This window comes from Myotis daubentonii, chromosome 16, assembly GCF_963259705.1.
Source record: "Myotis daubentonii chromosome 16, mMyoDau2.1, whole genome shotgun sequence".
Lineage (NCBI taxonomy): Eukaryota > Metazoa > Chordata > Mammalia > Chiroptera > Vespertilionidae > Myotis > Myotis daubentonii.
In genome coordinates this window covers 12193153-12218424 of record NC_081855.1, presented here as the reverse complement: position 1 = coordinate 12218424, position 25272 = coordinate 12193153, and the positions used below count along the sequence as shown (strand labels likewise).

The 25272-nt window shown below is 46.0% G+C and overlaps 1 protein-coding gene across 2 annotated transcripts; it reads left to right on the top strand.

The window, feature by feature from the left end:
* Nucleotides 1-200: 200 nt before the first annotated feature.
* Nucleotides 201-24995, top strand: TVP23C (trans-golgi network vesicle protein 23 homolog C). Of its 2 annotated transcripts, none has more exons than XM_059668571.1 (7): nucleotides 201-359; nucleotides 3291-3373; nucleotides 4341-4485; nucleotides 6297-6386; nucleotides 7516-7647; nucleotides 17873-18001; nucleotides 19296-20493. In XM_059668571.1, the coding sequence occupies exons 1-7, from the start codon at nucleotides 348-350 to the stop codon at nucleotides 19320-19322; spliced, it is 618 nt and encodes a 205-aa protein (XP_059524554.1). In that variant the 5' UTR covers nucleotides 201-347; the 3' UTR covers nucleotides 19323-20493. The 2 variants fall into 2 exon arrangements, with proteins under 2 accessions (XP_059524554.1, XP_059524555.1); XM_059668572.1 differs by lacking the exon at nucleotides 19296-20493 and adding an exon at nucleotides 24753-24995 and having other exon boundaries at nucleotides 286-359.
* The last annotated feature ends 277 nt before the right edge of the window (nucleotides 24996-25272 follow it).

Here is a 25272-nt window from a genome sequence, read left to right as displayed (position 1 = left end):
GCCCCGCCCCAGCCCGCTTCTCGCGACCCTTCGCCACGCACTCTCGGGCCTCCAGCTTGCCCCGCCCCGGGATCGCCCGCCCCGGGATCGCCCCGCCCCGGGATCGCCCCGCCCCCACTCGCCCCGCCCCGGGATCGCCCCGCCCCCCACGCTCGCCCCGCCCCCACGCTCGCCCGGGCTCCCGTACTTGCTCCTCCCGCGAGGCGCTGAGAAGCGGAAGTGGGGACGGGCTGGGGCCTGCACTTCGGCTCCTCTAGGCCTTTGGTGACCCAGTCGCGTCAGTTCCAGCCCCCGCCCGGCGGTCGGTGCTGACGTGGCTCCCGGAAGTGAGGCTAACCTGGACCGCCATGTTGCAGCAGGTGAGGGGCTGCGGCGGCGGTGTGGGCGGCTGTGCCCAGCCTGGGCCCGGAGACGATGGGGCGCCAGCGGAACGTCCCGGGCTTTGGCGTCCGCGCCCCGGTGGCTGCCCGAGCCCGAGGAGGAGCGGCGGGAGCGGGCGCGGGCCGCGGCGGTTCGGGGGCGCCGCTGATGTGGACGCGCGCACTGGACGGGCGCGGGTGCTGCGTGCCGGGGCGGCTGCAGGAACGGGGCGGAGCGGGGGAGGCGTAGCCTGACCGCGAGGGGCGCGCTGCCCACTTTCCCTGCATCGGTGGTGGCTGGAGGATTTACTCACAGCCCACACGTTTCCGGTCAGATGAGTCTGGATAACTCAGACTCCTTTCTTTAAAGAAGAGTTCTGCGAAGTGCGCTTTCACTTCGCTCCTAGGTGTGTTTTCCGTTGTTGGAGGGGTCACTGCGGCCCAGCGCCGTCCAGGCCCTGCCCTCCGGAAAGGCTGGCGGGGAGTCACTGAGGATCCGCGGGTAACGCAGTGGCCGCTTTCCCTCCGATCTCTCCTTTCATGGTCGCATCACCTTCCCTGGCTCGGACCCTCCTGGGTTCCCCCTACAGGGACCATTGTGATGGCATCACTGGGGCCACCTGGGTGATCTCCCATCTCAGGACCATTCATTCAATCCCTTCTGCCAAATATTCTTCCCAAGTAAACGTACAGATTCACCCTGTGCGGGGATCAGAACCTGGACTTCCCTGGCGGAGTCAGAGGAGGCATTGTTGTCTCTCCACGGTTAATGGAGGGGATGGCTTGGAGGGGAGCGGGGCCAGGTTGTGCTGTGTCAGGAGGAGCCTGTTTTTCAGCCACGTGCTGTGCGTTGTCAGTAGGGGAAGGATATGACCTAATGTGAAAAGGTCACCCTGGCTGCTGGATGGAGACTGGACTGTTTGGATCAAGAGCTGAAGGCGTCAGGGGTATTTGATTTTCTTATTAGGACGGTAATTCCATAGCATCATACTCTTGGCTGCACAATGTTACCATCTAGAGCAGCGGTTCTCGACCGCGACCCCTAAGACCATCGGAAAACACATATATAATTACATATTGTTTTTGTGATTAATCACTATGCTTTCATTATGTTCAATTTGTAACAATGAAATTGGGGGTCACCACAACATGAGGAACTGTATTAAAGGGTCGCGGCATTAGGAAGGTTGAGAACCGCTGCTCTAGAGCGCTTTCAAAAATCCAGGTGCCCAAACCACACCCCCGGCCCCTGATCCCTGAACCTCAGGGTGGACCCAAGTGATTCCAGCCTATAACCAAGGACCAACTGGTCTCTGACCTGAGTCCGTTTTACCTTTCTAGCCTTAGTTCCCCCTCCACGTCTTCCCCTTTCTCTTACTCTGTGGGCTCTGGCCGTTCCCTGTACATTGTGTATTCTCACTCTGTACCTTTGAACATATTCCTACGTAAGGGACTGGAATGAGCAGGAGCCTACTTGTTCTGTCGCGGCCCCGCTGGTAAACTCTCCTCCCGGAAGCTTCTGATCCTCTGCCCTGTGCTCCCCCTTGCCCTTGTCTTTTTCCTGGCACTGATCAGTCCGCCACACTTTATGGGTGATCGCCTCCTCTGTGGTCGGTTGTATTGCCTGGCCTCCTGCTCTCCTAGACACTAGGACGTACAGCGTAGGGTCAGACCTTGCCCTCCAGTAGCTTACCGCTTGGAGGGAAGGAGGAGTACATAAGAATAATTCTTATTCTTGCTTAAGACTATCTCGAGATAATTGTTCAAATGGAGATTTGTTCAAGTGCTGTGGGGACAGGGGAAATGGTATGTCTGCGGATTCCAGGGAGAGTTCCTCTGTTAAATCAGTATTTGAGCTGAAATTTGAAAGATGATTTGGTTTTGCCTAATGGTGAGCTACGTAGGAGATGGGAAAGGGAAGAGCTTTCTGGGTAAACGTGAAAGGCAGAAGGAGGGGAGAGACCCTGGTGTTTTCAGAACATGTAGTAACTGTTGCTGTCGTGTCCAGTGGGAGGGAGTGTCAGAAGGTAAGGAGGGGATCAGATCATGAGATCTAAGCTGCGTGGGAGGGAGTTAAGTTTTATTCCTTACGTGTAGGGGCACCGTAAACAATTTGGGCCGGGAGTGACGGTATGATTTTCATGTTGGGAGGATTACGCAGTAGATAAATGAGAGGCTGGAGTGGAGCTGAGCCTGCCACTAGAACTAGAAGCAGGGAGGCCGATGAGTGGCTGGCACTAGGAAAGGTATAAAGAGCAGATTTATTGTGGTTGAGGCTGAAGGTGAACTGCAGTGAGTTGAAATGTGAACCACTCTTAGAAGTCTAAAGTTGTGAAAGGAAGGAACCCTTTGGAAAGTGGGAGATAGAAGGAGAGATTCAGGTCAGGGCTTTTAAATAATATTTTCACTCTATAAAGGACACCTGTAGAAGTTTCTATGCTGATTGGAAAGAGCTAATAGAAAGCTTTGAAGATACAAGAAAGTAAATAAAGGGAAAATTAATGGAACAAGCCCCCGAGGAGGCAGGAAGAGAAGCGATTCAGAGCACAAATGGTTTTGCTTTGGGTAAAAAGAGAGTTATGAGAAGGGGTCAGGGAAATAATGCAAGTCAGATGGTTCTGTGAAGGAGCCAGAAATATTGAGTTTCTCCCAATGCAGGGCCATCGGCTGCACCCTGGTGGTTTTCACAGGCTTATCAGCTTGGGTACATATGGAGACAGCACATACTTGGATTACCATGTGGGGTTTTGCCAGTTGGTTGGACGGGGGTGAAGGGGCTGCACATGCCCTTTTCCTAAGTTCTGACTCCAGATGGCTTTGACTATGCCTTAACCTTGTTTTCCATTTTGACTAGCATGCTTGCCTTGTATGTAGTCAGCATGTACATACTGAATTCGTTTTGCTTCATAGGTATTTTAATTTTCTTATTAGGACAGTAATGATGACAGTGAAGATGTTGCACTATTTGATGCAGAAGAGGAAACAACTAATCGACCCCCAAAATCCAAAATCAGGTATGAGGATAACTTTTACGAGTTGTGTTAGTGTCCAGTACTTTCTGCCTGTGACAGCTGATGGGATTCAAGCAGAGTGGTTGTGATGTCCTTGTGAATATTGTATCTCACCAGTGTGATCTTTAGTCTTAGACAAAAATGGGGACATTTCAGATTCTCATTGTGCATAACTGACATGGAATTTTACTCAACACTGTTTTCAGATCTGCAAATCCAATTACATGAACACTATTATGTTTTCCTTTAAATACTAGTAGTTTTTGTAGATGCATTATGACATTTTGATTTATTGTGCAAATTTCAGAATTGCATCTTTTATATAAACTAACATGAAAATATTATGCCAAACATTTCTATTCCGAATTTAGTTCTCTCTAAAGAAATTCACTTAATGGAATCAGATTCTACCTGAACTTTGAAAACAAAGTGAGAGATACCAGTCACAAAAGACCACAATTTCATTTATATGAAATGTCCAGAATAGGCAAATCTATACAAAGTTACATTAATGGTTGCCTAGGGCTGGAGAAGGGATGGGGTTGGTATAAATGGGGGTGAGTGCCCATGGGTAAAGGTTTCCTTTGGGGTAATTATGGTGGTGGTTGTACAATCTATGAATATATTTAAAAAAAATTATGTACTTTCAATAGGTGAATTGTAAGGTATATGTACTATATCTCAATAAAGCTGTTAAACTCTTCCTGATGGTTACTTTGTCTAAATGCCTGAAGTATTCAATGAGCTGTTAAAGTCCTGTTTACATAATGTATTTGCTGTTTTACAACAGGGCTTAGTCAAATAATGGGACTTAAGGAAAAAGAGAGGTTGGTGATTTGCTTCTTCCTCAAATCATCTTTTATTTTGACCAAACTGCATGGTTATGCTATGGCTGAAGCATTTTTCATCTACATCTGCAGTAACTGTCTAAAATGTAATCACATTTCTTTTGTTATGTTTTGGTTTTCAGACATCCAGTGGCATCATTTTTCCATTTATTCTTTCGAGTCAGTGCAATTGTAGTCTATCTTCTCTGTGAATTGTTCAGCAGCAGCTTTATTGCCTGTATGGTGACAATTATCTTGTTATTGTCATGTGACTTTTGGGCAGTCAAGGTAGGTTTGATTGTTTTTATTTTGAAACCATTTAATACGATGAGATTGAATGGTGTATAAACAGTACAAAAAATGAAACATAGCATTTTTATTAATTTATCTTTTTGTTACCTTTGGCCTCATCTGTGTTAAAGTGCCAGGTGTATCAAATCATGTGTAGATTATTACACTATTTGTCAGCCTACATCAGCTTTAAAATCTAATGTGACTACATACTGCTTCTAATCCATTTCACCTGTTTTGCTTGGGGTCACTTCTGGCTGTCTAGATAAGACCTCAGGATAGTTTGTTCACAAATACTTAAGGAGTACCCACCATCTGTGAAGGCTCTAGCGCAGTAGTTCTCAACCAGGACCTGTTTTGCCCCCCAGGGCACATATGTCTCAATGTCTGATGACATTTTTGGTTATCACAGCAGGTGGGGGAAGAGTGCTCTTTGCATCTAGTGGGTAGGGGCCAGCGATGCTGCTAAACATTTTATTTTATTTTTTTAAATATATTTTATTGATTTTTTACAGAGAGGAAGGGAGAGAGATAGAGAGTCAGAAACATCGATGAGAGAGAAACATCGATCAGCCGCCTCCTGCACATCTCCCACTGGGGATGTGCCCGCAACCCAGGTACATGCCCTTGACCGGAATCGAACCTGGGACCCTTCAGTCCGCAGGCCGACGCTCTAGCCACTGAGCCAAACCAGTTTCGGCGCTGCTAAACATTTTAAATGCACAGATTGGATAGTTCCCCAAAACAAAGCATTATCTAGCCCAAATTGTCAATAATGCTGAAGTTGTAGGGGATAGAAAGGAATGTAAGAAATGGTTTCAAACTCAAAGGCAGTGATGAGTAGAGAGATGGATGGATAGATAACATAGGTACACATGTGATAAAGTAACTTTTAAAGTATAAACTGTAGACTCTAGGTGGTAGGTATATAGGTGTTAACTGTAAAACTACTCTTTCGTGTGCTTGAAATTTTCATGACATGCTTAATAAATATTTGTTGAATAATAAGAATTAGGAAAGCTATCAAAATAATTAGTTATGTTCGTAAGAGGAAAAGAACTTGGTATATTTGATGTACTGAGAGAAGTCCAGTACTTGCAAGCATTGTCTTAGTTTGAGCAGATATAAAAGAATGCCATATAAACTATAGGGATTTATTTCCCAAGGTCTGGAGGCTGGAAATCTAAAATCAGGGTGCCAGTATCATTGACTTCGGCTGAGGACCCTCTTTGGGGTTCCAGACTGCTGACCTCTCCTTCTAACCTCACATGGTAGAGGGCAGAGAAGAGGTCAGAAGATCTCTTTTGATTCTTGTAAGAGCACTAATCCCATCTATGAGGGCTGTACCCTAATGACCTAATCTAATCCTAATCACCTTCTAAAATCCATGGTGTGGGTAGAGTGTCAGCATATAAATTTTGGGGGGACATAAACATTCAGTCCATAATAACCAATTTAAGAGATATGTAGTTATAAAATATAAAATATATGTAGCTGCAGTCAGAATATATAGGAAAAATAAGTCACAGCAGTTAAAGAGCAAGGCGTTTTGGAACAAATTACTGAACCGGAGAAAGGACAAGAATTCATGAGGGAAAAGGAGGTGTTTATGTATGCTTACCCTGTCATCTCCACCCTTGCTGGTCCTGCCATTGCCATTTTGTTTAATCTTTCATCCAGGCCTGGTATGTAATGGTCTTTAACTGAATATTATGGAGGTAAAGTTGATGCTATTTTGTTTGTGAAATAATATGGTAGATCTTTAAATAATGCTTTTAAAACATGTTGCATATATTAATCTTTACCAGAATGTCACAGGTAGACTAATGGTTGGCCTGCGTTGGTGGAATCATATTGATGAAGATGGAAAAAGCCATTGGGTGTTTGAGTCCAGGAAGGTAAACTCTTCCCTCCCCCAGTTTTTAGTATCATTCAATGAATTATGTGTAGTTTACATTTAGTGTCTATGGATGAAGTGTTCAGGATTAAAAGTACTATCCAAATCATTTGTCATGTCAATGCTAAACCAGATGGCCTTCTAAAACTAATTGTATTTTTCTTACTAGTTCAGACCAGCAACTGTACAGGAAGGAATCCTCAGGGGGTGGACTTTGGGTTAGAGTTTATATAGTGTGCTAAGCTGCCTGTTGGGAGCTGATGACAAAGGGTCTCTCCTTAAGTTGCCTGGCCTGGAATTACTGCTTCTAGTAGCTTGTTCTGTCCTTGCTCCAATGGTTCTTTCCCATTTGTGGGCCCTGAGAAAGAAGGATTGCAACTGGATAGAAAATCTGAATTGATCAGCGCAGTGCTATCTTTAAGTTGTACCTTCCGGAGCCCTAGGGGACCCTGGTCTGTTTTGGGTTGGCCTGCTTCTCTATAATGAATGTTGTTTGGGAGGCAGAGGACAACACTTTTGGAGACAGTACCAATGAAATTTCTTGCCTTCTGCTTGGAAGGGCCTTCACAAGTGTTTCTCAGAAAGTAGCATATGCTCAGTGAGCCCATATTTCTTTACATTATAAAATCTACCTTATAAACAACTCGCCACTCTGATCAATTCCTGGGTTCTGCTGAGATATTGGGGTCATTATCCAGAACCCCTCAATTCCATTTTTTTCCTCTGGACCCTGACTCGACTTTTTAGGATGACTATTATCTTGATATCTTTGATCCTCACCTAAGAAGGTATCATTTAAAGCTTCCTTATATGCATAAACATAAATGTAAGAAGAATTGAAGTCTATCAGAGATCATGCTTAAACTCTCTACTCTGTCCTGAAATTCTTGATTTAAAACAAGTATATTTAAACCAGTTCCTAAAGTTACAATAATGGTAGACCTAGTAGCTGGTTTTTTTGTTTGTTTGTTTGGGGTTTTTTTTGTTTTTTTTTGGTCGGGGGAGGAGGGTGATGGTTCTAACTTAGGACTTTGGTTTTCTGTATTTATTTGAATTTGAGGATAAGGTGTTTTTCATAAAAAATGTTAAACAGTCTTACTGATGGTTATTAAATTCATGTTCTTGTGTAGGCATCTCCTCAAGAGAATAAAACTGTTTCCGAGGCTGAATCAAGAATCTTTTGGTTAGGACTTATTGCCTGTCCAGTGCTTTGGGTGATATTTGCCTTCAGCGCTCTCTTCTCCTTCAGACTGAAGTGGTTGGTGAGTATCAGTGTATAGCTATTGAATAACCCATTAAAATGTCTGATGGATAATCATAGTAAGCATCCATCTACGTTAACATTAGGGTCCCATCTTGAGTGGGCAGCTTGATCCTAAATTTCCCATTTGGTTTCCCAACTCTCCTTTTTAAGCATTGATGAGCAGAGTCATAGTAAAGACCCAATTTCACCAGTTCTCCGGATGTCTGGCAGAATTTTAATTTAACCCACCTGGTACAGAGATTGCTGTATTTATCACATTGTTAACTTGTGGGATGAGGATAGTCAGTAAACTCCAGACAAACATGTTTATCTTAGTTTGGAACTAACAGTAGTCTTTTTTAAAATATTGGTTGCTAAACTGTTCTGGCTATTGCTTATACAGTAAATCTTCCCAAAATTTAGTGGCTTAAAACATCAACAGACATTTCATGATCCCTCTGTTTCTCTGGTTTATGAGCTTGGGAAGGGCTTGTCTGGAAGTTCTGGCTTCTGTAGCTGCAGTCAGTCAGTTGCTGGAGTGGCTGGGAGCTGGAGTGGCATCTCCTCTTCATGAGGCCCACAGCCTCCCACATGGTCTGAACAAGTGGCTTGGGCTTCCTCATAGCCTGGTGTCCCCATGGCAGTTAGATTGCTCACTTGGAGGGTCAAGCTCCAATTAAGAGTGTTTGAGCTCACAATCTGAATTCCCTTTTACAACTGTATGAGTTTGCTCAGGCTACTGTAACAAAAGACCACAGACTGGGTGGCTTAAAGGACAAACATTTATTTCCTTACAACTCTGAAGCCTGGAAGCCTCAGGTCAGTGTGTTGGTTGGGTTGGTTTCTTTTGAGACCTCATTCCTTGGCTTGTAGATGTTCACCTTCTCCCTATGTCTTCATATGGACTTCTCTGTACATGCCTGTGTCCTGTTTTCTTCTACTTATAAATACATCAGTCATTTTGGATTAGGGCCCACCTAGTGACCTCATTTTATTTTAATTACCTCTTTAAAAACCCTGTCTCTAAATATAATCACACTAGAGGCCCGGTGCACAAATTTGTGCATGGGTGGGGTCCCTTGGCTTGGCTGGCAATCCCTCCTGGGGGAGGAACCATGGGAGGTTGGCCTGCCGCAGGAGGTTGGCTGTAGGAGTGCACTGACCACTAAGGGGCAGCTCCTGCATTGAGTGTCTGCCCCCTGGTGGTCAGTGTATGTCATAGCCACCAGTCAACCGATCATTCGGCCATTCAGTTGCTTAGGCTTTTCTATATATACTAGAGGCCTGGTGCACAAAAATTTGTGCACTGGGGGGGGGGTCCCTCAGACTGGCCTGTGCCCTCTTGCAGTCTGGGACCCCTTGGGGGATGACCACCTGCTGGTTTAGGCCCGCTCCCTGGGGAATTGGGCCTAAGCTGGCAGTCAGACATCCCTCTGGCAGCCCAGCAGCCCTCGGGGGATGTCCACTTGACAGCGAGGAGCAGGCCTAAGCTGCAGTCGGACATCCTTAGCACTGCTGAGGAGGCAGGAGAGGCTCCTACAACCACCGCTGTACTGGCAGCCATCAGACTGGCTTGTGGCTGAGCAGAGCTCCCCCCTGTGAGAGCGCACTGTCCACCAGAGGGCAGCTCCTGCATTGAACGTCTGCCCCCTGGTGGTCAGTGTGTGTCATAGTGACCAGTCATTCCCAGTCGTTCTGCTGTTAGGGTCAGTTTGCATATTACCCTTTTATTATATAGGATAGAGGCCTGGTGCACGGGTGTGGGCCAGCTGGTTTGCCCTGAAGGGTGTTCTGGACCTGGCCAGCCTGGGTGAGGGGCTGGTGGGTGTTTGCAGCTGGCCACACCCCCTTCAGGGTGGGGGGTTTCCACTGGGGTGCCTGGCCAGTCTGGGTGAGGAGCTGAGGGCCATTTTCAGGCTGGCCAAGCCCCCCGGCGATGGAAGCTCCAAGCCTCTCCTTTTTTTCTTTTGTTTAAATTCTGGGATTTATTTACCTTCTATAATTGAAACTTTGTTGCCTTCAGTGGAGCTCAGAGCTGGCTGGGAAGCTTGGCTTCCTCCATCACTGGAGTAACCAAGCCTCCTGCTCGCTTCAGCTTCGTGGCTGCCGGCCGCCATCTTGGTTGGGTTAATTTGCATATAGTCTCTCTGATTGGCTGGTGGGCATAGCGTAAGGCATATCAAAGGTACTGTCAATTGCATGTTTGTCTTTTATTAGATTAGACCAGAGGCCTGGTGCATGAAAATTCATGCACTGGATGGGGGGATTCCCTCAGCCCAGCCTGCCCCCTCGGGGCAAGAGGCGACCCGGCAATCAGGGAAAGGCCATGCCCCATCACACCTCTGCTGCTACTACTGCCAGCAGCACAAGCCTCGGCCGGCCCTGGTTTCCTGAGCCTCGGGCAGCCCTCGGCGGCTGGACAGCTGCCATCCAAGGCTTGCCTGTGCCTCCGGCTGGCCCTAGGGGGCTGAGGGCCTGAGGGGACTAGGTGTCTCTGGAGGTAGGCACATGTAGCAGCCAGGCCCAACTGGGGGCAGGCCTGGCTTTGCCGTGCGCCTGCCACCCTGGCGGGGCTGAGGTGATTGGGTGCCACTATCTTTGGGAGCGTGGCCGTCAATTAGCACATTCCCTCATTGGCTGTGTGTGCCACCATCTTTGAGATCAGGACAGTCAATTAGCACATTCCCTCCTTATTGTCTGTGGGTGTTGCCACTTTTGAGGGCAGAGCAGTCAATTAGCATATTCCCTCTTTATTAGATAGAACTAGAAGCCCAGTGCATGAAATTTGTGCACGGGGAGGGGGTTCCCTCAGCCCAGCCTGCACCCTCTTCAATCCGGCACCCCTCGGGGGATGTCCAACTGCCTCTCGAAATCCGGGACCGCCGGCTTCTAACCGCTCGCCTGCCTGCCTGATTGCTCCTAACCCCTCTGCCTGCCTGCCTGATCGCCTCTAACCATTTCTGCCTGCCTGCCTCCTTGATTGCCCCTAACTGCTCCGCTGCTGGCCTGATCACCCCGAACCGCCTCTGCCTCACCCTCACCCCACACCTGGGAACCTGGATTCCCTCTTCTGATCGGTCACAGGCACCCGGGACCTGGGCTTCTCCTCCTCTGGCCAGCTGCAGGCACACAGGACCTGGCTGTCTTCGCCTGCACTGGCCGCAGCAAAAGAGGACAGTGGGTGGGCAGCTTCGCCCGGGTCACAGGCGCCCAGGACTGCGGGGCAGGTGGCTTGTCCCTCTCCTGGGCTGCAGGTGCAGACACAGCTACTGGCGCCTGGGACTGCAGGGACCATGGGGCGTGTGTATTTTCCCTCTCCTGGGCCACAGGCACAGGAGCAGCTGCTGGCGCCTCAGACTGTGGGGTGGACAGCTTGTCCCTCTCCTGGGCTGCAGTTGTAGATGCTGGTGCCCGGGATCTCAGGGTATGTGGCTTGTCCCTCTCCTGGACTGGGCCGCAGACGCAGCCACTGACATCCGGGACGCGGGGCGGGCATCTTGTCCCTCTCCTGGGCCACAGACCCAGCCACTGGTTCCCGGGACCGCAGAGCCTGCGATTTCTCCCTCTCCCGGGCCGCAGGCTAAGGCATAGCCGCTGGTGCCCGGGACCATGGGATGTGCAGCTTGTCCCTCTCCTGGGCCATAAGCCGGCGCAGGCAAAGCTGCTGGTGCCCGGGACCATCGAGCAGGCAGCTTGTCCCTCTCCCAGCCGCAGCCTGGCTGGTCCCCATTCCTCTCTCGTGAGCTCATTTGTGCCTAGCTGGTCCCCATTCCTCTCTCCCCAGTGTTGAGTGTCTGATCCGTTATGGTGTGACAGCATGAGGGCGTGACAACCATTTGTATATTAGCTCTTTACTAGAGGCCAGGTGCACAAAATTCGTGCACTGGGGGTTGTCCCTCAGCCCAGCCTGTACCCTCGCCAATCTGGGACCCTCAGGGGATGTCCAACTGCCAGTTTAGGCCAGCCTTATCACCCCCTAACAGCTCCCCTGCCAGCCTGATTGATGCCTAACTACTCCCCTGCCGGCCCAATCGCCCCAACTGCCCTCCCCTGCAGGCCTGGTCCCCCCCAACTGCCTTCCCCTGCTGGCCTATTCGCCCCCAACTGTCCCCCCAAACCCCGGCGGCCTGATTGCCCACAACTGCCTTCCCCTGCCAGCCATCTTGTGGTGGCCATCTTGTGATGATATATGGGATGACCATCCTGTGACAACGTGTGGGGCAGCCATCTTGTGACTACATGGCGGTGGCCATCTTGTGACGACATGAGGGCATGAGGACCACCTAGGCTTTTGTTAGTATAGACTAGAGGCCCGGTGCACAAAAATTTGTGCACTCAGGGGAAGAGGGGGTCCCTCAGACCGACCTGTGCCCTCTCGCAGTCTGGGACCCCTCGGGAGATAACGACCTGCTGGCTTAGGCCTGCTCCCGGGTGGCAGAGGGCAGGCCCAATCCCTAGGTGCAGCCCCTGGTCGGGCTCAGAGCAGGGCAGATTGGGAGGTTGCGATGCCACCCTCAGTCACGCTCAGGGTAGGGCCGATTGGGGGGTTGGGGCACCGCCCCCTGTCACACTCAAGGCAGGGTCGATGGGGAGGTTGCAGCGCCACCTCCTGTCATGCACAGAACAGGGTCGATCAGAGGGTTGGGGAGCTCCCCACTGTCATGCACAGAGCAGGGCCGATCAGGGGGTTAAGGAGCTCCCCCCTGTCACTCACAGAGTAGGGCTGATAGGGGAGTTGGGGCACCGCCCCCGTCACACTCAGGGCAGGGCGGATCAGGGGTTGGGGCGCTGCCCTCTATCACCCACAGAGCAGGGCCGATCAGGGGGTTGGGGCGCCGCCACTGTCACACTCAGGGCAGGGCCAATGGGGAGGTTATGGCTCTACCCCGTCACACACAGAGCAGGACCCGTGGGGGGCGGGGGGGGGGGTTGGGGCCCCGCCCCCTTTCACACACAGAGCTGCAGGGCGATCCGGGGGTTTGGGCGCTGCCCCCGTCACGCTGATCCCGGTGCTGGGAGGCCTCGTGGCTCTGCTGATCCTGGTGCTGGGAGGCATATTACTCTTTTACTATATAGAATAGAGGCCTGGTGCACGGGTGGGGGCTGGCTGGTTTGCCCTGAAGGGTGTCCTGGATCAGGCTGGGGGTCCCCACTGGGATGCCTGGCCAGCCTGGCTGAGGGGATGATGGCTGTTTGCAGCTGGTCACACACCCTTCAGGGTGGGGGTCCCCACTGGGGTGCCTGGCCAGTCTGGCTGCGAGGCTGAGAGCTGTTTTCAGGCTGGGACTGAAGCTCCCAACCGCTCCTTTTTTTCTTTTCTTTTTTTTTTTATTCTGGGCCAGTTTTAGCTCTGAGGCCTCGGCTGCTGAAAATAGGTTTCTGGCCTTTGTTTACCGTCTGTATTTGATACAATGTTGCAGTCCAGCTGGATGAAGCCCTGCTGAGTAAAGCAGGTTTCTGGGGGTTTTTTAGCTTCCATATTCACAACATAGTTGCCTAGAGTTGCAGCTGAGAGGCCGGCAAGTCAGGCGGGGAACGTTGGAGTTCTCTGTCACTGAAGCAAGCAAGCCTCCCTGTTCGCATCAGCTGCCTGGCTGCCGGCCGCCATCTTGGCTGCCAGTTAATTTGCATATCTCGGCCCTACTTTGTGAGTGACAGGGGGATTAGCCAATGGGAAGGGTAGCTGTCGTACGCCAATTACCATGTTTCTCTTTTATTAGTATAGATTATATAGGACTAGAGGCCTGATGCATGAAATTCGTGCATGGGTAGGGTCCCTAGGCCTAGGTGGCAATCAGGGCCGATCTGTGGGGTGACCGGCAGGGCGATTGGGAGTCCCTCCTAGCACCCACCTTTGCTGGCCTGGCTCCACCCACTTTCCAGCCAGCCAACCCCATCCCCCACCGCAGCCGCTGGTCGCCTCCCTCTGCAGAGCAACCTGCGGGATGATTGGGCTTTTATTATATAGGACTAGAGGCCTGTTGTACGAAATTTGTGCACGGAGAGCATGTCCCTCAGCCCAGCCCACACCCCTTTTAATCCCATACCCCTTGGGGGTTGTCCGACAGCTGTTTAGGCCTGATACCTGCGGGATCGACCCTAAACCGGCAGTCAGACATCCCTCTTACAATCTGGGACCACTGGCTCCTAACTGCTCACCTGCCTGCCTCCCTGATTTCGTGTAACCACTCTCCCCTGCTAGCCTGATTGCCCCTAACTGCTCTCCCTGACAACCTGATTGCCCCTAACTTCTCTCCCCTGCCCGTCTGATCGCCCCTAACCGCCTTTGCCTTGGCCCCCGCCACCATGCCTTTGTCTGGAAGGACGTCCGGAAGGATGTCCGGAAGACGTCCGGTCTAATTAGCATATTACCCTTCTATTAATATAGATAGATTCAGGAATACTGGGATTAGGACTTCAGCATATGAACTTTTGGGGGACATGATTCAGCCCGTAATAACAACCTACCCTCAGAAGTCACAGCATCACTTTGCTACCTATCCCTGTTCAAGGGAGTGGGAATTAGGCTTCACACCTTGCTGGAGGGGAGGACTCATGTTAAAGGAGGTTCTAGAAGAGCATGTGGAACAGGATATACTGTTGCTGCTATCTTTGGAAAATGTAATCTGTTGCTTGAACCAAACTACGAGTCTTGTTCTTTTAATGGTTAAGTTTGTCTCACTTGACTATTGGTATCAGATATATTTGCTTTTTAATTGTTTTTCCCTATTTTTTTATATTTTCTTGTCTTTGTTTTGCTATGTAGGTTCTCGTTTTCTTTGCATGTATACATAAATGCTTTCCCTTTTTCAAGTTGGAAGATTTATTGTCTACTTTCAGTTTTTCTAGTACTTATCTTTATTACATGTTTGTATCATACCTTCTTTTATTAATTAGGAAATGCATTTAATATCTGATTTCCTGCTATGGAGATGGAAGAGTTAACACTCATGGTTTCTCCTACCTTTCCTCCCTGCTTCCACCTCTGAATTTTTGTTGAATATACAGTTGACCCATGAATGCAGTAGAAAATGTGTGTAATGTTGGTCTTCCCAAAAACTTTACTACACAATCTTTATTTTAAGTAATACACTTAAACCTATTTATTGACTTTGTTTACATAAGAAATGGAATACTCCTAAAGTTCCCCCTTTGTTAGTTCCCTTTTCTATCACCTGTTTTGTTTGTTCCACTATTATTTTTATTGTCAAGGTTCATAATAATTACCTTTTGAATGACATTTCTGACTAGTTGTTCTGTCTTTGATCTACAGTATTTTAAAATACATTGATTCAGTCTTTTTATTGCAGTTTTTCCTCTGACGTCCTGGATGGTTGGCTGAATTTCATTGTTGGGTGATTTAAAAAGCAAGTTGTAGGTGTTGTTTTCCTTTGGCTCTGTCATGTTTAAGGATATGAGCCTACTGACTTTATTCTTGAACTAGAGGTCCGGTACATAAAATCCGTGCACTGCAGTGGCAGGTGTCCCTCAGTCCGGCCTGCACCCTCTCCAATCTAGGACCCCTCTGGGGATGTCTGACTGCCGGATCGGGCCTAAACTGGCAGTCGGACATCCCTCTCACAATCTGGGACTGCTGACTCCCAGCAGCTCGCATGCCTGCCTAATCATCCCCTAACAGCTCCCCTGCCAGCCTGATCAATGCCTAACTGCTCCCCTGCCAGCCCAATTGCCCCCAACTGCCCTCCTCTGCCAGCCCAATCACCCCCAACTGCCCTTCCCTGCAGGCCTGGTTGCCCACAACTGCCCTCTCCTGCGGGCCTGGTCCCCCCAACTGCCCTCCCCTGCTGTCCTGGTCACCCACAACTGCCCTCCTCTGCCCCCCATCTTTTGGCCTCATGGGGTGGCCATCTTGTGCAAGGTTGTGATGGTCAATTTGCATATTACTGCTTTATTATATAGGACTAGAGGCCTGGTGCACAAAAATTTGTGCACTTGGAGGAGGGTGGTCCCTCAGCCTGGCCTGTGCCCTCTCACAGTCTGGGACCCCTCAGGGGATGACCATCTGCTGGCTGAGGCCTGCTCCCCAGGGGATTGGGCCTAAGCTGGCAATCAGACATCCCTCTGGCAGCCCAGCAGCCCTCGGGGGATGTCCACTTGCCAGTGGGGAGCAGACCTAAGCTGCAGTCAGACATCCTTAGCGCTGCTGAGGAGGCGGGAGAGGCTCCCACCACCATCGCTGTACTGGTAGCCATCAGCCTGGCTTGTGGCTGAGCAGAGCTCCCCCCTGTGAGAGCGCACTGACCACCAGAGGGCAGCTCCTGCATTGAGCGTCTGCCCCCTGGTGGTCAGTGTGTGTCATAGTGACCAGTCATTCCCAGCCTTTCTGCTGTTAGGGTCAGTTTGCATATTACCCTTTTATTATATAGGATAGAGGCCTGGTGCACGGGTGGGGGCTGGCTGGTTTGCCCTGAAGGGTGTCCCGGATCAGGGTGGGGGTCCCGCTTGGGTGCCTGTCCAGCCTGGATGACAGGCTGATGGATGTTTGCAGCTGGTCACACCCCCTTCAGGGTAGGGGTCCCCACTGGGGTTCCTGGCCAGCCTGGGTGAGGGGCTGAGGTCTGTTTTCAGGCTGGCGGGCGACTGAAGCTCCCAGCCTCTTTTTTTTTTTTTATTCTGGGATGTATTTACCTTCTATAGCAGTCTCTGGAGCTGAGAGCCGGCTCCAGCTCTGAGGCCATGGCTGGCTGAAAGCAGGTATCTGGGTTTGTTTCGCTTCTATAATTGAAACTCTGTTGTCATCACTGGCGCTCTAAGCTCTGAGGGCCCAGCTGGCTGAAAGCAGGTACCTGGGGTTTGTTTAGCTTCTATGATTGCAACATTGTTGCATCTGGAGCTCAGAGCTGGGCCGGGGCAGGCGGGGAACCTTGGCTTCCTCCATCACTGGAGCAAGCAAGCCTCCTGTTCACTTCAGCTGTGTGGCTGTCGGCCGCCATCTTGGTTGGCAGTTAATTTGCATATCCTGCTGATTAGCTAATGGGAAGCATAGCAGAGGTATGGTTAATTACCATGTTTGTCTATTATTAGATAGGAGGATGCCTATTTGGCTAGGATAATGACCTCAGGTCACAATTTCTTGCACCATTTAGAAGACATTTCTTACTTATATTGAATTTTGCAGAGGACTCTGAGGCTTACATAATCTCCATGGAAGTGAGTGAATCATTTTTCTCCCTGGACAAAATTAAATTATTTTTGAAGTTTTAAAATATTATAACTGGAATGTCTTTGTGTTTATCTTTTTGTATTGATTTTTCTGGAAACTGTACCCCTCGTATATGTAGTCGTAGGTTTTCCTTCGAATCAGGAAAATTGTCTTCTGTTAAGTCTTTAAATTTATGTTAAATCTTTAAATTTATGTTCTATTTTTTGATTTCTCTGACTCTGAGGTATTTGTTATCTCTGTTGTATTGTTTTTATCTGTTCTCATCTAGCATCTTTAATTGCTTTGATCTCTCAGTTCTCTTCTGTTTATTCATGTAGCAAATATTTTAAGAGCCTGCTGTATGCCAGACCTGTTCCGGGCACTGCAGGTATTGTTAGGGCCAGATAAACAAGGTATCACTCTGATAGAGCTTATGTTCTGGTGGAGTGTGCTGTGGACCTGTGGACCGGCAGCGCGTCAGAGAGTCAGAGAGCAGGCGGTATTAGAAAGGCAGTGACACCAGTGAGAGTGGAGAGTACAAGAGAAAGAAGTGGGTTACTTCGGATTGAGCGTCAGCAGAGGCTTCTCTCTGTATTCCTTAGCTCTGCCAGCTTCATTTTCACCTCCTTCTATTGTGTTGTCTTGCCTTCATTCACTTTGAATTTGTATATTTAGGTTCTTCTGTTGGGTGAAGCATACCCTGATGACCTGGCCCCTCATCCTCGCCCTGCTCATGTCTGTCTAACTGCCTACCACAGTTCCCCACTGGATTCATTCCCAGGGGTGACATGGTGCCCACTGTAGCATGTGTATTTAACACGTTAAGCCCATGTTATTCACCGGTGACTGACACTATACTTTCCATCCAGAAGACAAAACAGGCTGGGCGCTTAACGTGTTAATAAATGATTGTTAGGCAGGTGATGGGGCGCCTTTTGCAGAGTACATGTTTTATAGATCTATTCTGGAAGGTGAAGGAGTCTTATTGGCACAGCTCCCCTTCCTTTTCCTTCTCCCCAGGACACTGTTGGGTCTCATTCATGGTGTTGGTCAGTAATCATTGCTTATTTTTCTCTCCTAGGCTGTGGTTACCATGGGTGTGGTGCTGCAAGGTGCCAACCTATATGGCTACATCAGGTGCAAAGTGGGCAGCAGAAAGAATTTAACCAGCATGGCTACATCTTACCTTGGAAAGCAGTTTTTAAGACAAGTAAGTTTTTCTGGCTGTGAGGCTAAATTTGATGTGTCAAGTGACTAATGCAGTAATTTCTAACTCTTGTAGAGTTTAATTTTTATGAAATACTTAAAGTTTTTTAAGGTACATATTTATTTAGGTATGAGTTGATGATAGTTATTTTAATTAATTTTTGGAGGCTTTTAAGACATCCCAGAGTATTATCAGTGTCCTAAAATTATTTTAAAACCAGAGAGAGAAACTGTCATTGATAATAGCTTACTAAAAAAAAAAAAATCAGTTACTTTTCATTAATATTGGGGGCTCTAACAGTTTTGAAGAATGATATTGTAAGGTTTTAGGTTTTATGTAGAAAGAACGATTAGAAACAAAATAAGACTGTATATTTAAAGATTGTTTTAAAGTACCGAGATTTTTTTTTTTTAGAACATAATGGTTTTACTAGAATTCCCCAATATGAATATTTAAATCAGGGTTTTCAATGGGATAAGTAGTAATTGTAGATTGTTAAATTTCTTGGGAAAAATGATTAGGTTTTTGTTTCCAGGCAGTAGGTTGTCAAGTAGTATTGTATTAGACAGTGATTCTCAAACTTGAACAGGTATGATGATCACCTAGAGGGCTGAAACATGGGTGGGCGTCCCACCTCCAGAGTTCCTTATTCATTTGATCTGGGTGGGGTCTCAATTTGCATGTCTAACAAGTTCCCAGTGGGTCCAATGATGATTGTATTTAGATAACTGAAGCCCTACTCAAGATTATACAGCTTATAAATGGTACAAAAGGTACAAAACTAGGATTTATTAAGCTCTCCTCTCTGAAATTCATTGTTCTTTTCATTCTGCTGTGGTTTCTCTTATGTAAAGGATGAGAAGTAGAGAAAACTAATATTTTTGGAGAGACATGATTCTCCTCCTGAGGGTTTTTGCAGGGTGCCAAAACATCTTTGCTGTGGTCCACCTATGGTAATTGTCAGGTGTGTGCTTAGGAGGTGTTTTTCCTTAGGATTTTCGGTGTTTCTGAAATGGAGGTGGATGTTGAATACAGTGAAAGTGAATGTTGGGTTGATTAGTGGACTTACCTGGCACCTGGCGATACTCTGCTAAAATGACACTGACCTGCTGGACGTTGGGGTGGATCCATTGATTTGCTTCTCCAGCATGTTTGTAATTTTTAACATGATTGGGGCCATTGAATGTAAGTTAATGTAGCTAGCTCTGCTTACAAATACGGAGTATTTCTCTAGTTCTTTGAAGTCTGTATTAAGTAAAATAGCTTGTTTTATTCAGGAGTTCTTACTCTTTTGCAGAACACCGGAGATGATCAGACTTCCTGAAGAGGGAGAGGAGTCCCGTGTGTTCTGTTATATTGGGAACAACTGAAGAGATTCTTCACTCTGAGCCTTTTAGAACTCAGTACATGTAGCAGAGCGGAGTGTTGGGTTTGTTTTTCCATTTGAAAATTTACTTTAAGAAAAAAGGAAAAGTAGTTTTCATTTTCTTGCTAGCTAGCATTTGGGGCTAAAAATATGGTGTTGCTAGAAACATTGTCAAAATTTGGATCATGGTATACATATGTGTGTGCACAGTCATGTAATATCCATGTACTGCAGTTTGACAAAAGTGTTTATGTTCATGTATATATGTAATGAAGACTTTTGCATTTTGATTCATAGAATGTAGAAGGTTGTTCTTAATCTCATTTCAAAATTATGTGTATTTAAATATTTCTGTAGATTATTTTCAGAAGAAAGTTTTGCTTCCATGGGAAGAGTGAGCACTTTGGCTATGTATAAGTTAGAAATAATTGTTAATTTTATGGTTTACTATGTACTTCATAATGAAACTCTTATCTTAGGCATTCACAGGCAGATAAAAACCAAATTTGGATCAGTGGCATGAGCTAGTTTCTAAAATTTTGTTTATTTTTATTGTAACAAGTCATGTATTTTCGGTCCGTTAATATAAATGAGTTTTCATGGTGTCTGTGTAAGGGATACTTAGAGATTGCTGTGTTCTATTTATTTTTGGAGAGGACAACCAGCTTTTGCTTTGGGACCTCCCGAAGAGCGTCAGTGGTCCTTGGCCTGACGAAACCTTTTACCATGAAGAGAGCATTATTCTTACGTCATAATAAGAATAATTATTTAAGTACTTGGCATAGTAAATGCCTAAAAGACATTTTATTTGATGAATCTTGAATCTTTTTTTTTTTTTTTTTTTTGCTTTAGTGGGGATATTATAAATCATGCATTTGTGTTAATGGTATTTCATAAAAAGCAGTATGTGTCACAGTCTAGGAACTGTTACGGACACATGTAAATTCTCTTATAGGTATACTGTAGGTAACCTTTGTTGGAGTCTTAATCAACAGACTATTTTGTCAATGTATTTATACATTGTTAAAATTTTTTAAAGATGTTTTGTTTAATTGAATATGTGTCTATTGGAGTGATAGCTTTGAAAGCGCATAACTTTATATTTGTATAAAACTCTAATGTTTACAAAGCCCTTGACATGTGTAATCTCATTTGATCCTCATGACATACCCGTTTCATGTGATGCCTGGAACGTCAGGTTACCGAGTGACTTGTCCAAGGAAACAGGTTACAGGAAGTCTCTTCAGGATACACTACTGTGTTTAGAGGAAATATCTGTCTCTAGTGTCTTTTCCTTTCTTAAGAAACATTAAGTTATTAAGCCATTCATTTATTAAATGCCTGTTTGCCATTTTACTTGTGCTTATCTGGTGAGGAAAGTCAGCGCTGCATACAGACATGTTATTATTTAATTTGAAAGATCTAAATCTTTAAAGTAGAGAGTCTGAGAGGGGACACATGGATACAGGTTTTGATATAACTATGTTGTTACTTGACCCTGCAGTCCCTCAAACCAAATATGAATTGATTTTTGGGATATGCATGTGGCAGAGTTTACCACTTATTCCTGATATCCATTTTCCCTTCTACATGTTTCTTACTTATTAGCTGGAACATGGCAACAAGGACAGCTTGTTCCAGATTTGCTTGCTGCATCTTATGTGGCCATGTGACTGAGTTCTGGCCACATGCACATTTCCAGGAAGTATTCCTAAAAGAGGGGCATGCCTGTCCCCTCCCCTTTTCTCTTTCCTGCTAGCTGAAATGTGGACCACATAGGTGGAGCTTGTGAATAGCAGATAAAGAAGGCGGGTATTGAGCTCCCTCTAATGGGAATGGCAACCCTGAACTGCCTATTGAATCTTCTATAATAATAAAAGCGTAATATGCTAATTAGACCAGAAGTCCTTCCGAATGAAGATGGGGCTGCGAGGGAAGCCTGGGTCCTGGGTGCCAGAGGGAAGCTGGTGCCGGCAGCCAGGGGAAGGAAGGCCTACTCTTGCACGAATATTGTGCATCAGGCCTCTAGTTTTTAAATAAGAAACAAACTTCTAAAAGAAAAAAAAGAAACAAACTTCTATCTTGTTTGAGTGTTATTGTTTTGGCTTTTCTATTGCTAGAGTCTAACTGAATTCTTCAATAAACTGTAGTTTCAGCATCCCCCCTAATTGTTTGCATTAGTGTAGTATTTGGGATAGAATAATTCAGTAGGTACCTGTTCAGTTGTGCTAACTTTTGCCCATAGTGCAGTGATTTTTCATACTAGTACAATTCTTTCTTCCAAATCTTGTTGCAAAGCTTAATATTTATAATAAATAAAGCAGAGCTGCTCTAGTGGAAACAGAATTGGAGGCTCTGGAGTCACCCTCTCAGCCCTACCTACCAATTTCCAAGGAGCCTCCTGAGCCGCTGTTTGCAAACCACTACTAGGAAAAGTGAAACCAGTCCATCCCTGGTTTTGAAGAATATAGTCTCAAATCATATGTTAAATATACTTTTTAATTACAAATAAAATCAGAAGAATACTAAATTCTTATGAAAATCAGAAAACACTCCTTCAAACCTTTATGTTGTTCTAAATAAGAGAGGAAAAAGCCTATGATTTCCTGAAGAAGTTATAATTTAGTGGCAAGGAAAATGTAATCTCACATGTAACTTTTTCCCACTACAACTAATTAAAGAAAGCACCCATGGTCAGAAAATGAAGTCGTACAGAAGGACAACAGATAAATGCAAGTCTTATCCCATTCTCAATTTTGTTCCCCAGGAGCAAACATTTTCAACTGCTTGGTTTTATGTTTTGGGATATTTACCTCTGTACCTCTAAATAATATGCTTAGTGCTTATATTGTTTCTTGACTTAGTGACTTTATAATTAGCTGTTGACTTCCTTCTGTGAAAAATGAAGATTTAACTCAACCTCCCCTCCCCATATATAATTTGAGCACTGTTCTGTGTCCAATTGATTGTAATATTATAGGCTTAGCATAAACCTCCATTTTTTAATTTCCTCAATGACCTGTTATAACTATTAATTTCCTCTGTTAGTAATTAGTTCAACTCCAAGTAACAGAAAATCCTACAAATAATGGATTTCAACAAAGGAAGTCTGAAAGTAGGTGATTGCTGGTGTTGATGTAGTCACTAAACAGTTCCTTAGAAAGCTGGGTTTTGTCCCTATGCGCACTGCCTCAGGGTCATGACTGTCACAGCTGAAGAAATCACAGGAGACTTTTGCTTCTACTTACATCTCATTGGCCAGAATGATGTCACCCAGTAAGAAAGTCTGGGAAAACAGGTTATTAAGGAAGGCACATTGCTGCCTTGAATAAAAGAGATTTTGTTAGTAGGGAAAAGGGACATTGGATAGGCATCTAGCAGTGCCTTTCACATACTTCTCATGTGGGGCTTTCTGTAGGAGACACCAGCCCCTGTGGTGGCCAACGCTCTTGGCATCCTTTCTACAGTAGATTTATAGCCTTTGGTCTAGATGGCCTTTTAAAGGCAACTTTTTATGCAAAGCCATTAAATCAAGATAGTTCAGTGAGGGTGTAGGCTGGTGTACTCTTAAGTATGTATCCTTACTCTAATATGATTAGGGGATTGGATTTAGAATATTCAGAGCAGTGGTTCTCATGGAGATGGTGCCACCCACAAGGGAGAGTGTTTTGTAGTATGGAGAGAGAAGGGTTGATTAACACGATGATTGGTTATTTTCGTGGATAGAGCCTCAGATGCCAGGCCAAGAGGAGGACAGGACCAAAAATTGTCATGTATGTCAATTCCATATAATAAATTCCATATCTCATGAATAGTTATGTCCATAAAAACCTGCTTATAAAGGGAAAGAAAAAGCAACCCCTGGAAGCTGACCCGTTCTGACAGCCAGGCTGTGGTGGTCTGTTGAACATAATTGTATACACCATCAACATCTGACAGAGCCATTCTGACCATGAGGGTGCAAGAAAAAATAAGGACTCTGATCATGAGGGAGCATAGAAGTGCTGTGCAGACCTCAAAAAAGACCTAACACCCTCTCCCCTGGCTTACATGAGTGCCTGCTGCTCTACTAAAGACAACTTCAGACCACTGTTCTTCCTACTTTCTAGATGAAAATTATTAGGATATCACTCAGGCTTGCTTTACTTTCTGAAAGCACCCAATCCAACTATGATCCACGGAGCCAGCCCTTCATGAAGTCACAGAGGCCCACCTATAGGCCCACATCCTATAATAAGCCCTTCTTAGCACCCTCAATGAGACACCCTTGATGTGGTCTCTCTTGTGCAAAAGGTCCTAATAAGCCCAACTGCTCAACCACAGGTCTGTTCCCCATGGTCTCTAGCTGGTGAGCATTGACAATTATCTGAGCCTAGACTCTCTGTCCCATTGTACGTATAAAAACTCCATTTTACATTTTTAGTTGCAGATTCACAATATTTGACATCAAAAGCAACTATCAAGTGGAAGAGGTTATACCCTGTTCAGCACTTTACCAAGAGTTTTACCTCATTTTTAAAACTCACCAGTGGCAACATTGCTCATGGCTTTTGTATTGCAAGTCAGACCTGCTGCAGCTTCCTTGTCCGATTTGTAGGGCCACACTCCTGCTAATGACGTGCTCATAAATTAGGCACCTGACTACCTTATTGTGTCTTCAGTAGTTGTGGCCATTTCCTTTCATATTGAACTACATATTTCCATAAGTTGCTTCCTTTTATTTCTCCTTTATATTAGACATTGACTTTAAAAATGCCTGAGGTAAGTTATATTGTCTATCCATCTATATGTTTTTTAGAATAATAGAAAGGGTATTTAAAAATATTTGTAATAAAAATTTGCTGTGAGCCCTAACTGGTATGGCTCAGTGGATAGAGCATCGGCCTGTGGACTGAAGGGTCCCAGGTTTAATTCCAGTCAAGGACATGTACCTTGGTTGCGGGCTCAGTCCTCAGTAGGGGGTATGCAGGAGGCAGCTGATTGATGTTTCTCTCTCATCGATGTTTCTATCCTTCTCCCTTCCTCTCTGTAAAAAAAAAATCAATAAAATATATTTTTTAAAAATTTGCTGTGGGTCTGAAGGTGTGAAAAACACTGGTCTTCAGTTACAGCTGGACAGTCTGTCCCTTAGACTTCCTTGCTCAGATGGAGCTGAAAAGCAAATTTGAGCTTGTACTCAGGTGTTCCAATATTCTGAGTTCTTACTCAGGGTGGGTGCCATAGACTTTGGAAACTAGTGCTGACATTCTATGAAATTTGAGAAGTCAGACAATTTTTGTTTGGGCGGTATATATCATAGGTGGAATGTCTGGTGTTCTAAGTGAATTCAGTATATGCTGCTTGCATTAATTTAAGAGAAGTCCATTGTATCCCACTTTCTACTAAGAGAAATTCTGGAGAAACATTTCAAGAATGGTGGAGTAAAGATCTCCAAAGATCTGATCCTCCATGGAAGCAAGGAGAACACTGGCAGAATTTGTCCAAATCAACTTTTTCAAGCTCCAGAAATTAACCGAAGGATTAATTAGGATACATGACAAACATGTATTAAATAAAAATGGTTGAGTCTCTGTAAAAATAATAAGCTTTGTGGTGTTTTAACTTGTCCTCATCCTACCTCTCCTCAGCTCTGTGGTAGCCTTGAAAACCAGCAACCTTGAACCACCACAGTGGAGAAAACCAACCACTGAAATAGTTTAGAAGTTCCCCAAATAGGTTTGGTGTTGGAGTCCCATCCTCAGAGAACTGTCACTGTTGGATTTGTTTGGCAGCTCCCTAGGAAGTTCCAGTTGTAGGGCTTATCTTTATTTAACAGACTCCAGGTGGTTTGTTGGGGAAAAAAAAAAAAAAAAGTAGCAATTGTTTAAATAGCACAACTGCCTGAGTTGCTAATACCTGTTGAGACAAA